This window comes from Eretmochelys imbricata, chromosome 2 (assembly GCF_965152235.1).
Source record: "Eretmochelys imbricata isolate rEreImb1 chromosome 2, rEreImb1.hap1, whole genome shotgun sequence".
Lineage (NCBI taxonomy): Eukaryota > Metazoa > Chordata > Testudines > Cheloniidae > Eretmochelys > Eretmochelys imbricata.
In genome coordinates this window covers 255,775,284-255,787,706 of record NC_135573.1, presented here as the reverse complement: position 1 = coordinate 255,787,706, position 12,423 = coordinate 255,775,284, and the positions used below count along the sequence as shown (strand labels likewise).

General features: G+C 43.3%; 1 protein-coding gene across 4 annotated transcripts in view; it reads left to right on the top strand.

Annotated features, from left to right (window-relative positions):
* Positions 1–12,423, top strand: part of LOC144260769 (sodium channel protein type 5 subunit alpha-like) — a 263,536-nt gene that overhangs the window by 106,415 nt on the left and 144,698 nt on the right. For all 4 annotated transcript variants that reach the window (XM_077809502.1, XM_077809501.1, XM_077809503.1 and 1 more), the window contains 2 exons: positions 5,493–5,731; positions 10,760–10,933. In XM_077809502.1, the coding sequence (XP_077665628.1) occupies positions 5,493–5,731; positions 10,760–10,933 (413 nt within the window). The remainder of the gene's footprint in view (positions 1–5,492; positions 5,732–10,759; positions 10,934–12,423) is intronic.

Here is a 12,423-nt window from a genome sequence, read left to right as displayed (position 1 = left end):
TACGCCCCGGTACGGCGTACCGGCAAGAGCCAGTGAGCCGTAGCGGGGCGGACCGGCTTCCCCAGGGGGCAGTTTAAAGGGCCTGGGGCTCCCAGCAGTGGCTGGAGCCCTGGGCCCTTTAAATTTCCACCAGAGCCCCGCTGCCGGAGCCCTGGGGTAGCGGCGGTAGGGCTCCAGCAGCTATTTAAAGGGCCCACGCTCAGAAGGGGCCCTGGCCTCTCTCCTATGGGGGCAGAAGCTTGGTGCTGCCTTCTCCCGGGGCTCTGTCCTGCTGCTGCAGGGCAGGTTCCGCTGGCACCCCATCTCCCCCCTCCCCCGCCTCTTCCCCCAGTGTGCTGCGTTCCCCCTCCCCCTCTCACTCTCTCTCCCTGCTGCCGATCAGCTGTTTGCTGGCATGAGGAAGCAGAGAAGAGGCGGGGGGCGGGGTCTTGGGGAATGGGGTGGAATCAGGGCATACCCCTTCCAGTCCCCTGCCGTGAGCCGCTCAGGGCAGGGAGCTGGGAGCAACCTCAGCCCTCTGCCCTGACACCTGCACCCCCCTCATACCCCATGACCCCAGGCCACACCCCCAGCCCTCTGCCCTGACTCCTGCACCCCCCCACATCCCCACCCTGAGCACCAAACGGGAGCTCCTGCACCCTTCCCCACCCCACATACCCACCTGCACCCCTCGCACCAAATGAGAGCTGCCCCAGGTAAGCGCTCCACACCCCAACCTCCTGCCCCAACCCTGAGCCCCCTCCCTCATTCTAGCTCCTGGACAGACCCTGCACCCCAACCCCCAGCCTACTCCTGCACCCTAACTCCCTCCCAGACCCTGCATCCCCAGCCCTGTTCTCAGTGCACCCCCACCATCAGCTTGGTGCAGAGAGAGACAAAGAGAATGGGCTAGAACCAGGGAGAAGGTAGGCACCCGCTCTATGTGGGCAGGGGAGTGTGTGCGGGATCCTGTTTACCCCCTCCCCAGCCCTGCTGCCCTTGCAGTTTATCCCCAGCCCCTCCCTTGCTCCAAGGACCAACCCTAGCTCCCGCCCCACTGTGTTTTTGCCCCCAGCCCCTGCCTTGCTCCAGTCAGCAGGGACTAATTCTCCCCCCATACCTCACTGTGCTCATCTTGCCCCGACCCCTGCCTTGGTCCAGCTGGGGTCCAATCCTTCCCCCCCCACCACCACCACCACCATGCTCCGCTGTGCTCTTGCCCCTGGCCTCTTCTTTCCCCAGGGGGGCCCTCAAATATGTTTGGCGCCAGGCCCACAAAAAGTTAATCTGGCCCGGGCCCTTTAAATTGTCCCCGGGGCCTTGTTGCCAGAGCCCTGGGGTAGCGGCAGCGGTGCTCCGGTGGCAAGTTAAAGGGCTGGGGTGGTAGCAGTGGCCCCAGGCCCTTTAAATAGCCCCCTTTAAATTACCCCCGAACCCCAGGGCTCTCAGTTGCCTCTGCAGCTGGGAGCTCGGGGGGTGATTTAAAGGGCCTGGGGCTCCCAGCTGCTGCTCCCACAGCCCTAGCCCCAGGCCCTTTAAATCCTGATTTAAAGTGCCTGGGGATTTAAAGGCCCCTCCTCTTAAGGTTGAGGCCCCGCCCTCTCATTAGGACTCCGGAGTACCGGTGAGTCCTTTAAGTTACTTTCACCCCTGTGTCTAGGCCAATGAGCCCTTGTTGATACAGTATAGTGCAGAGGTACTCACCATGTGTAATTTAACAGCTATTTAGAGCTCCCGAAGTTTTGTTGCTAAACAAAACCTAAAGATTTGTAGGTTGAGCTGGCCAGGCTGGAGTAGAGGCCGTGACCGATAATTCGGTAGGCATAAGAGCCTGAACTAAGTATATCACTGCAGTACTGGTCATGGAGAAGGGAGGTAAGCAGGCTTATCTGCACTTGCTCCTCTCTCCATGGCAGCCAGCACCTATTTGTATGCCCTGGCACCACCAGCAGCAGGTGTCCTGTAGAAGTGGCCTTTTAAACCCCCCAGAGTCTGCTTATGGGAACACAAACTTCCTGTGGCTAAAGGCCAGTTACTGTGAGCTAAGGTTTCTCCCAGGTGAAGGGTACAGGCCACAGGCAGGAGAGAGGAGCAGACATGAAGCCCAGATAATTCGAGTAATAACTTGAGTGTTACCCCAACTCAAGTGCCATCCACACAGAAAAAATATTAACCTGAGCATCATGGTGCTTTTAATGCCAGTTGGCTGGTCCCTCTTGTGGTATAAGCTATAGCTGGAGTCAGCACAACTCATCAGCTGCCAGCACGATCGCTCCGTGCAACAAGTGTTGCTTCACATGTGGCCGCGCTCTCTCAGGAGAAGCTAACTCGGGACGAGTTAACTGAAGAGTAGATAATTGGAGTTAATGCCGCAGTGAGAGTATAGACTAGGTTTATCTGTGCCCTGTGTAGTTAATTCTTTAGCAAAGGCTTCTTTACTCCAAAACTTTAATTAGTCATTGAAGTTAAATATGTGTTAACACAAAACAAAGGGCCATTGACTTAACATCAAAAATCCACCAGCTGAAGATCTGGTCCAATGAGTTAAATTGTTCGACAAAAAACAACAACAACAACAAAAACACCTTCCCCTCTCAGTTGAACGTTTCATTCTGTTTACTCTTATGATCTCATCACATCACTAGTTCTCCACGGAGTCCTACAAGCTAGAAAGGACCTGAATTTCTAATTTAAAAAAACTAACAAGAACAAAACCACAAACAAAACCAATATTCTGTGTGTTCTTTATACACCAGAAGGAAGCAAATAAAAGGGCATGGGTCCAATTTTATTTTTCCCTTTGCAGTTCACCCGTAACAAAGGCTGTCATATCTGCCATGGGTTTCAAAAATTAATTAATGTAGGTAAGAAATAGTCATATAGCTGGCATGGTGTTTATCATATTAAGCTATCGTGCCAAAATCAATAAATTTGTAAGAAGCTAAATCAGTTAGAAAAAGTTACATTAAATTAATTAGCTAGTATGGTCTAATCTTTAATGCCTCACTGTAGGTTAGACCATCATTTCCACTGTTGCTCTTAAATTATTTTGACAAATGATGGTCATTCTTGTTGGGGTATAGTAGATAGTAAGTACTATCTATATTTTTCTTTTATTAGAATAGGAGTGGAAAATTTCTGTATCTGAACTTTTAGCAAAATTGGTTGAGATGTTTGAATACAAGGAAAGTTTTTTAAAAATCCCATCCCTGTTATAAAGATTATCCTTGTGTTTATTTTTAAGTGTTCTGGTGCTGAAGAGACTGAAGTAGAAAGTTAAAATTTGCCAGAGAGATAGTCCTCTTTGAGGAGAAGTGTCTTTGAGTATTCCAGGAAAAATTGGTTTGACTTGACTGAGTAGTAAGTTTTATGATAGCAGCCCCATTAACGACAGTCTGCCAATTTTACAAATAGACCTGAATGGATAACTGATGATTTTTGACGTGGTGGCCAAATTGAAAAATCGGGTGGGGGATAGTTTCAGGTGGACCCAAAATGGAAATTTTTTTAATTGTTTAGCAAAATTGAAAAATTAAAAAAAATTAAAGTAAAATAAAATGTTTTGTTTCAGTATTGAGGTTTTAAAAACATTTTAATTTTTTTCAATAAAATTGAAGTAAATTTTGAAATGAAACATTTTTCTGAAGCAAAAAGTTTAAATGTTTCATTTCATAAAATGCCAAAACAAACCAATTCAGCATTTCTTGGTTGTTGTTGTTTTTCTGATTGAAATAATTTGCCAAAATGGACCTGAATTCACAAATCATTTTGGTGGACCCAAATCTGCCTTTTTCAGCAAATAAATGATTTCCATAAAAATTTCTAATCAGCTCTAGTTACAAAAGACAGTAGGCTTCAGTGCACATGCGTGCATAACTAATGCAGTTTGTGTACTAATTACTCAATTCAGTTCCTTTTGAAATCAATGGAAATTTTTCCTTTGGCTTCACTGGAAGTTAGACTGGGTCCTGAGCATTTTAAAATATAGTCTGCATTTGCACATTGAGATCAGTTGTGTGTAACTTTAGCACATGAGTAGTTCTAAAAGGCTAACTTCAAGTGTGTCATTTTAATTGTGCAAAGAAGGAGGTGGAACTTGAATGGAGTGCTTTTACAATCAGTTCCTTGACTCAGCAAGGGACTTCAGTGCATATTTAATTTTAACTACTTGATTAGTGGGACTGCTTCAGCTAGTGATTTAAGCATATACCCTAACCTATACTCAAGTCTCTTGCAGAATCAGGGCCAGCATGAGAAAGGTCTCCATTGCAGTTCCACCCAATTCCTTGCACAGTAAAAATGGCCATCGACTGATACAAAACTCTGTAGGAGCTTGTGCATATGAAACCTTTATGCCATCAGCACAGACATTGTTCTACATAACTGAAAATGTTATGTGACTGAAAGGGAACGTAGGGTGATATCCCACAGCTTCCTCACTCTTGGGACAGGGGTCTTCATTCCAGACACAACAAGGGCCTATGTACAAAGTATACAATCTGGCCTGCAGGATGCAGACAGAATACTCAAACTCATGGTGAAATCCTGGCCCCATTAAAGACCCAGTGACTTCAGTAATTTCATTTAAAAGTTTGCTAGTAGAATCCCAATATATGATACTGTAGTTTTCTCTCTCAGTGAAGGGAAGAGCATAGAGGCTGCACCCTGGCTGAAGAGACGGGACTGTTTATAAACAGACTGTAATTGTTTAGTTGTTCTGTTATGGTGCTCGTACTCACCAAGAGCACTTGTATCGATCATGTTGTCAGCGTGGGGCACCATGGGATGGCTCCTGAAAGCCAGTAACAGTCGACGTAAGCAACACAGTGTCTACACTGACAGTGCATCAACCTAATTACATCTACCTGGACTGTACGCCATGCAGCGATGTTACTAAATCAACGTAGAAAGGCACTTGTATCCGCAGGAGCCAAATTTATGTAATGACACTTCCACAGCTAGGTCAATGTAAGGCAGCTTACACTGACCTAACTGTGTAATGTAGACCAGGCCATAGTTATATTGACCTAGCCCCCAGTGTAGACAGTGCTTGGGAGCTGCGGGAAGCGGCGGGCTGCAGGGAAGTGCTGGCCACCGCTTCTCACAGCTCCCATTGGTCGGGAATGGTGAACCGTGGCCACTGGGAGCTGCGGGGGGAGCCGTGCCTGTGGACTGTCAACGTAAACAAAATGTCTCATTGCCCGCTAGTGAATTACCTTGATGGGCCGCGTGCCGCAGGTTGCCAACCCCTGTGTTATCGGCTTTGAGGATTAAGTCAACAGTGTGCTTGGTCCTGTGCAATAGGCAAAAAATAAAGACAATCCATGTCCTCAAAGAGTTTGTATTTTACCAGGTTGTTGGGGTAGGACTATTTGTCTATTAAAAAGCAGATTCTTGGTCATTTAGATGGATGCTGGTGGGTTTTCTTCTGTGCTTTGATTCGTTTAAAGTATTCTCTTGTCACATAATTCAGTGTTATTTGACTATTTCTTCACGTTCTGCTTCTCACTTAGAGCTTGAGGAATCACAACAGCGATGTCCTCCATGCTGGAATCATTTTGCCATTAAATTTCTCATTTGGGATTGCTGTCCATTGTGGTTGTTAATCAAGAAACATGTAAAGTTTGTGGTAATGGATCCATTTACTGACCTCACAATCACCCTTTGCATTGTGATGAATACTCTCTTCATGGCCCTGGAGCATTACAAGATGACAAAGGAGTTTGATGACATGCTTTACATAGGCAATCTGGTAAGTGAATTTGAACCCAAAATTATATCTGGAGAGTTTATTTCTGCTTTTTCAAGTTGTGAAGGCTGAAAACTATTGGAGCTAGAGGTTTTAGGATTAACCCATTTGGTGTGCTGTCAGCACAACCTTGTAGATGTCTTGCCAAGCAAGGGTAGTTTTCTTTATTTGGTGGTCCTCCTGGCAGCTGAAGAGAAATGAAGAAAGTTTATGTATCTGCTGTCACTAAGCAAGCATACTCTGCTGCTCATTAGTGGACAATAAAGTGTCACTTCAGTGCTGAGACCAACAGATTTCCAGTAGGTAACTATTATAGGAAGTGAAGGAACAAGAATCTTAAAAAGTTTTTAAAAATCAATAATAAGGATGTATAGGTCACTGAACATTAGTGATTTTGTAAGTTAAAGAATACTATGGAAAAAATAAGCTAGTGCCCCAGGGGGAAGTAGCCTTGAGTTATCACTTTTATAGTTATACTACAGCCAAGATTTTCAAGGTCGGATGGGACCACCAAATCATCTAGTCCAATCTCCTGTATATTGTAGGCCACCAAGACCACCCAGCACCTACACACTAAACCCAACGGGTTTACTCATTTTGGGGCTTCCCAGGTTGAGACAGCTACAACGCCCTGATTTCAGATCATGCTGAACACCCACCTTCTGGAAACCATGCTCTTTTAAGGGCTCTCAAGTTGGGCACTCAGAAATTGGGGCACTCAGAATTATTAAAGCCTTTGAAACTATTAGCCATATTCTAGAGAAAATATAGGCAGTATATTCCTCTGCAGATTATCATCCAGAAAGAATCACATACTGGATTTAAGGTTATTTTCATTTTTGTAAAAAAAAAAATGGTAGCAATCAATTATTGAAATATTTGACAAAGTATATATGTGTCCATTCACACAATTCCACCAACATGGACTCCTGGAGGTAACAGGTACAAATAGGCAGAAGCAACAGTTAGGCTTCTCAGAGTAGTCCTTTTCTCTTGGAATCTGCTGACCACCAGATACAGAATTTTCCCTCACTACTTCTCTCCATTCTCATAACTGCATCAATTGGCTTCCTCCAGCAGTGTCAATTACTCTCCTAGGCAGATGGACCAATCACCACATCTTAAGCTGTTCAGTCTTGAGAGATTTCCCTTTGTAGCTATGGTCAGTGATGGACTTCTGTCTTGCTCCCAGACCTCTGTTATTGCTCTTTGTGGATAGCACCAGTTATAAAAGGAGCTAAATAGCCCTCTAATTGGGCTGTGTTGGCTCCCCTTAACAGCAGTCCCATATGCAGGAATTTTGATCCCTCATCTTATTCCCCGCATGGAAAAAACTGAGGTCTCCCAGATCCTGGGGCTTCTCAGCAGGTGGTCAGGTGGCAATTCTGCAGCTGCCCACTCTGACACCCCAGAGCAAAGATGCTCATGATCCCTGCTCTACACTTGGCCTATCATCTTTTCCCCTTGTCCAGTCCATAGGTAACTTTAGATTCCAGCAGCACCTGTGTGACTCCCCCACAATTCTGCCTGGCAGAGTCTAGATGACCTATGTGCGATCACTCTGAGTAGAGGAGAAAACAGAGACAGGAAACAAAAGAAGTTGAGCTGTAGCTCACGAAAGCTTATGCTCGAATAAATTGGTTAGTCTCTAAGGTGCCACAAGTACTCCTTTTCTTTTTGCGAATACAGACTAACACGGCTGTTACTCTAAAAGGAGTTGAAAAGCAGTCAACCTTATCTTGCTCCAAGTCTCTCAGGACTGCTTGCTGGAGCCATTTCTCCTGTTTGTGGTAATGGTGAAAAAATAAAACGAAGCAGGCATTCTTCTTGCAATGCTGTTTGCAATGGGCTTCTGTGAAAGGACAGTTCTTCAGGCGAAATATCAGTGGCTCAAGAGCATCCTGGGCCCTTCCTCCTCAGTTTTATTAAACCCAAACTTTGATGGGTTATTAGTAGAGCTGGGCACAGAAAGGTAATTCTGATTCACGGAGGTTTTCAATATCTCAACATTTGGTTTTGTTTCGATTTGGAATGAAAACCCAAAATTTCAAAATTCTCCACAAAAGGGAATGGAGCCTCAGCTGCCGGACAGTCTGGCTGGCTGGCTGGAGCTGTGGCTGTAGGAAGCTCTGGAGTTCCCAGCTTTGAGGCAGTTCACTTGGTGAGCTGCCCCAGAGCCATGGACCCTGGAAGTAGAGGCAATCTGCATAGTGGGCTGCCCCGGACCTGGAAGCCCCAGAGCCCCTGATACCCTAAAGCCCTGGACTGGCCATCCAGCAGCTGGGATGCTGAGAATCCAGGTGGGTGAGCTGGCAGGAAACCTGGCAGGTTTTTGATGGAAGTTCTGTAGGAGCCCTGCCTGAGTTCTGCTGGATTATTAGTGAGATCAAACAGTCTCTTCAAATGTGTTTCGATTTCGGCAAATCAGCAAATTCAGATAAAACAATGTTTCATCAGAATTTTTCCAGCTGGCTCTAGTTATTAGCATGACTTTATGAAGAATCTCAGTCTGTCTTGAGTCTCCTCACTGCAAGTTCCTAAAGGAGCAAAATCAGGATTCTCTTCTTCCTAGCCAAACTCAAAAATGCTAGTATTTCTCCACTGCTTTCTGATAGAGGTTTCCCTGTAGCTGTCCCTCCTCAAGCAGGTAGGATAGTATTAAATGGGGGGAAATCATAGGGAATAAAAGACCATTTTTTTTTCTCTAAAGAAATCATGACAGAAACAATAGAAAGAAAAGGAAACAAGTGTTCTTATCCTCTGACAATAAGAAGGGAGAGTATGACTCTTCACCTGGCACTTGTGAGAATCAGTCATTGAAGAGCTTCAGTTCTGATGATATTACTTGCGTCATAAAATTATGGTACAAAGCTCTGGTCCTCTGACTTCTCAGGCTCGTCATCTAAAGAGGATAATGTTTTTACCTGATATCAAGCAAAATAGCAGAATTATACTCACATCTCTGCATGCTTCACCTGAGCAGGCTACCTGCAGTGATGCCAGTTCTTCAGCACCAGGCAGCAATGTTTTCTATATTTCTCATCCTTCCAAAGAAATCAAGAGGTTATTGATCTAAATTAGATTGGTTAGCAACATCACTAATACTTATCAGAATCTGTACACCATAGCCCATACCAGTTTATGGCTCCACTCCTGAAGACAATGTCCAAGTAATCCCCTATCTGGATGATTAGCTAGTGAAAGCAGTTTTTTGTACAATCACAGCTAGCACTGAACAAGGTTCCAGTGATTTTGTGATGCATTGCTGTTTGGAATTCATAACTAATACACAGAAGAGTCACTTCTGCCTTTACAGATTCTGATTCCCTCAGAAGCTCTGATGTCTTATTGGCCCTAGAGTTTCCATCTCAAAAGATTATTGATTAAAAAGAAATTGTTCCTCCTGTATCATCCCTCAGCAAGATAATTGCATGATGTGCTCAGCATATCATCAGCTTTTGAGTCAGGATCCTCGGTATAACTTCACAACCATTGACTATGATGTTTAATATCCCCATGGACTTAGTATCTCTAACCACAGTGACTCAGAAGTTGTTAACTTGTTGGAAATCAGAGGTGAGTCTGTCTGGTGCAGTACCACCGCTGGAGACCAGCTGGGCTGAAGTAATTTAGCATGTTGGCCTTTTAAGAAGGATGGTCCATCCAAAATGTTTTGACTAGAGAAATTTTATCTTCCTGATCAGAAAGAGAAAGGCGTTTTAGATATGGAAACATATAAAATTGCTATATGGAAGTCTGTCTACCTGTTCATTCATTTCCCAAGCATTATAGAGTAAATGTTGCCGCTTCCTCAAATGCAGGTTTGGCCATTTGTTCCTTAGCATTGCCATTTTATAATTCTATCTTATCCCTCATCTCATTTGGTTTTCCTAGTTGTTACTTAGAGCCCATTAATCTGTCTTGCTGGAGCACTATTGCAGAAACTTAGTTTATAGTTAGACAGGATTTCCTCTTGTGTGAACATTACGGGTAGACTTAAGTCAATAACATGTACATATCTTTTGATCGCCAGTGTGCATTGACATAGGCTGTCGTGTCATGGAAAATCAGCTGCTGCAATGTGCAAATGCAGTAGGTGATTTTTCAAGACACACAGCTGTGTGCACTGTTCACCAGAGGGTTAGACTCAAAATAAAACAATATGTGACAAACTGTGTGTCTACATACTACCTTCTCTTCTAAGCCAACTATTTACAACCTTGTACTTATGTATTTAAATCAGTTATTTTAAGGGGTTTTTAAAAGCACTAGATTTGGCATTTTCACACAGTTTGCGAGTATGGGTTCAAATAAGATACCTCCTTTAAAATCTGGTTTGCCATCAACAAACAGGCTCCCCTCCATAAGTATGTTTATGTGGTACAGAAAAATGTTCAGATTAAAAAAGTTTCACTGTGCAACATTTGAACTAGGTTATAAATAAACAAAGTATTCTCAAGGCACTTTCAAAAGCAAATTTCCCTGTCTATTTTTAAAAGAACAATAAGACTCAAATTAGAGGCCCTAATCACCATCACTGCCAGCAGTAATCTGAAAGTGCAAGGACTATGCTGCATAGTATTGGTGCAATAACAGAAACAAAAGGGCTAACTCTACAGGTATGCTGGAACCCAAAAGTACCTCTTTAACTGTGTCATGCAATCACTCTCACTTCCCCACTGAAAGTTATGGACTTAAGCTTTTTAAAAAGTACCTTTATTCTCTCACCTTATTATTGGTATCTGTTTGTATGATAGAGGGAGATGAAAATTAGTGTCTTAATTCAAAGGTATAGCTCATTCCCTGTTGTTGTTTGTTGACAACAATACTAATATTGAAAAAGGATCAGACAAGCCCAGAGTACTGATAATACTGACAATAAGTACTGACAGTACATTAGAGATGAAAGATGAAAGGTTTGCTGGTAAAATTTTGTTGTCTCTGTATTTTAATTCAACATATCAGTAGGAAATCATTCACGACAGGAGATGTGTTTACAGACTGATCTCACTTCCTCTTTCCTTTCCACAGGTCTTCACTGGGATTTTTACAGCAGAAATGATCTTCAAAATAATTGCCTTAGATCCCTACTACTATTTTCAGCAGGGCTGGAATATTTTTGACAGTATAATTGTTATCCTAAGCCTAATGGAACTGGGTTTATCCAGCATGGGAAATCTGTCTGTTTTACGCTCATTCAGATTGGTAATGTTTCCTTATTCTCTTTTGCAAAACATAGCCCCTTTCAAGAATTTATTAAATTCTCTTAAAATTACATTCATTGAAAAGGAAATTAAATTTTATAAATTAGTGAATGCCGGTAGTGACACTAATTATAGATGATGGGCCAAATGGAATTACTCCAGATTTACAACAGAATAAATGAGAACAGAATTTGACTGTCTAGCTGTGTCAGTTACTTGCAACGCATTTAAACTGAGTTTGCATAGAAGTTAATAGAAAAGTCGGTAGATAATTAATGAACAGTGAAGCTCAAGAATTAGTAACATGTCACTTTACAGGTTTTATTCCTTAAATACATAATAAACATACTACTGTATTTTTAAATGTAGTCAAAAGTGGATAGCTCTGCATTAATCACAAACTGATTTTTTCCCCCAGAACCTATCACCAAAACACAGAACCTGTTTTTCAGTGAAAATCCTTCACTGTCAGTCCCTTTAAATGTGCAGGGGGGTTACACTCCATTAATGGGAGAATCTGTTGATGTATTGGAACAGAAAAGTAGTTTTCTTGCCAGCCTGACATTTGTGTCGCATTCATATACCAAGATGTCCGTGCTAATCATTCTGCCCATTCTGTTGTTTCCCAAGTTTTGCCAGACCATGAAAACAAACTTTTCTTTTCAAGAAGACTTAATTGCCCTAACTTTACCATCTATAAATATTTGCTTCCTGAAAATTGCAAAAGTATGGCCTGATATTGCTAGCGGCTGAATGCCTCCCGCAACCCCTCTTCAGCAGGGATTAAATTAACCCCTGTGCAGAGAGCCAGTATAGGCCTAGGCACCATTAAGTCTTCAAAATAGGTCTTAAGTGGGGTTTAGGTGATTTTTTTAGGCCTTATGGTCCTAGGGTTGCCAATTTTGGTTGGATGTAGATTTCCTGGAGATTTCGTCACATGACATAATCTTTAATTAAAGATTCATCTTTAGTTCCTGGAGACTCCAGGCCAATCCTGGAGGCTTGGCAACCCTATATAGTCCTCTGCACAGAGGTGAATCTCTGGGATTGAAAGGTAGCAATATCTTGCTAAGTCCTACTCAGGAACACACAAGAGTGGCACCTCCCTTTGTGGGACTGGGCCCTTAAAAGTCCAGGCAGCTTGTTTAAAGTCATCTTTCTTGAGACACAGGAACACAAAAGGTAATGTTAAGGACTGAGGCTATGTTCTCTCTCCCTGCTTTCACAATCCCCTGCCCCCAACATTCAGCAGCAAGGAATTGGTCACATAGGACAGGGGTTCTCAACCAGAGGTACCTGTACCCCGAGGGGTGCGCAGAGGTCTTCCAGAGAGTATATCACCTTATCTAGATATTTACCTAGTTTTACAACAGGCATCATAAAAAACACTAGCAACATCAGTACAAACTAAAATGTCATACAGACAATGACTTGTTTATACTGCTCTATATACTATACACTGAAATGTAAGTACAATATTTGTATTCCAAC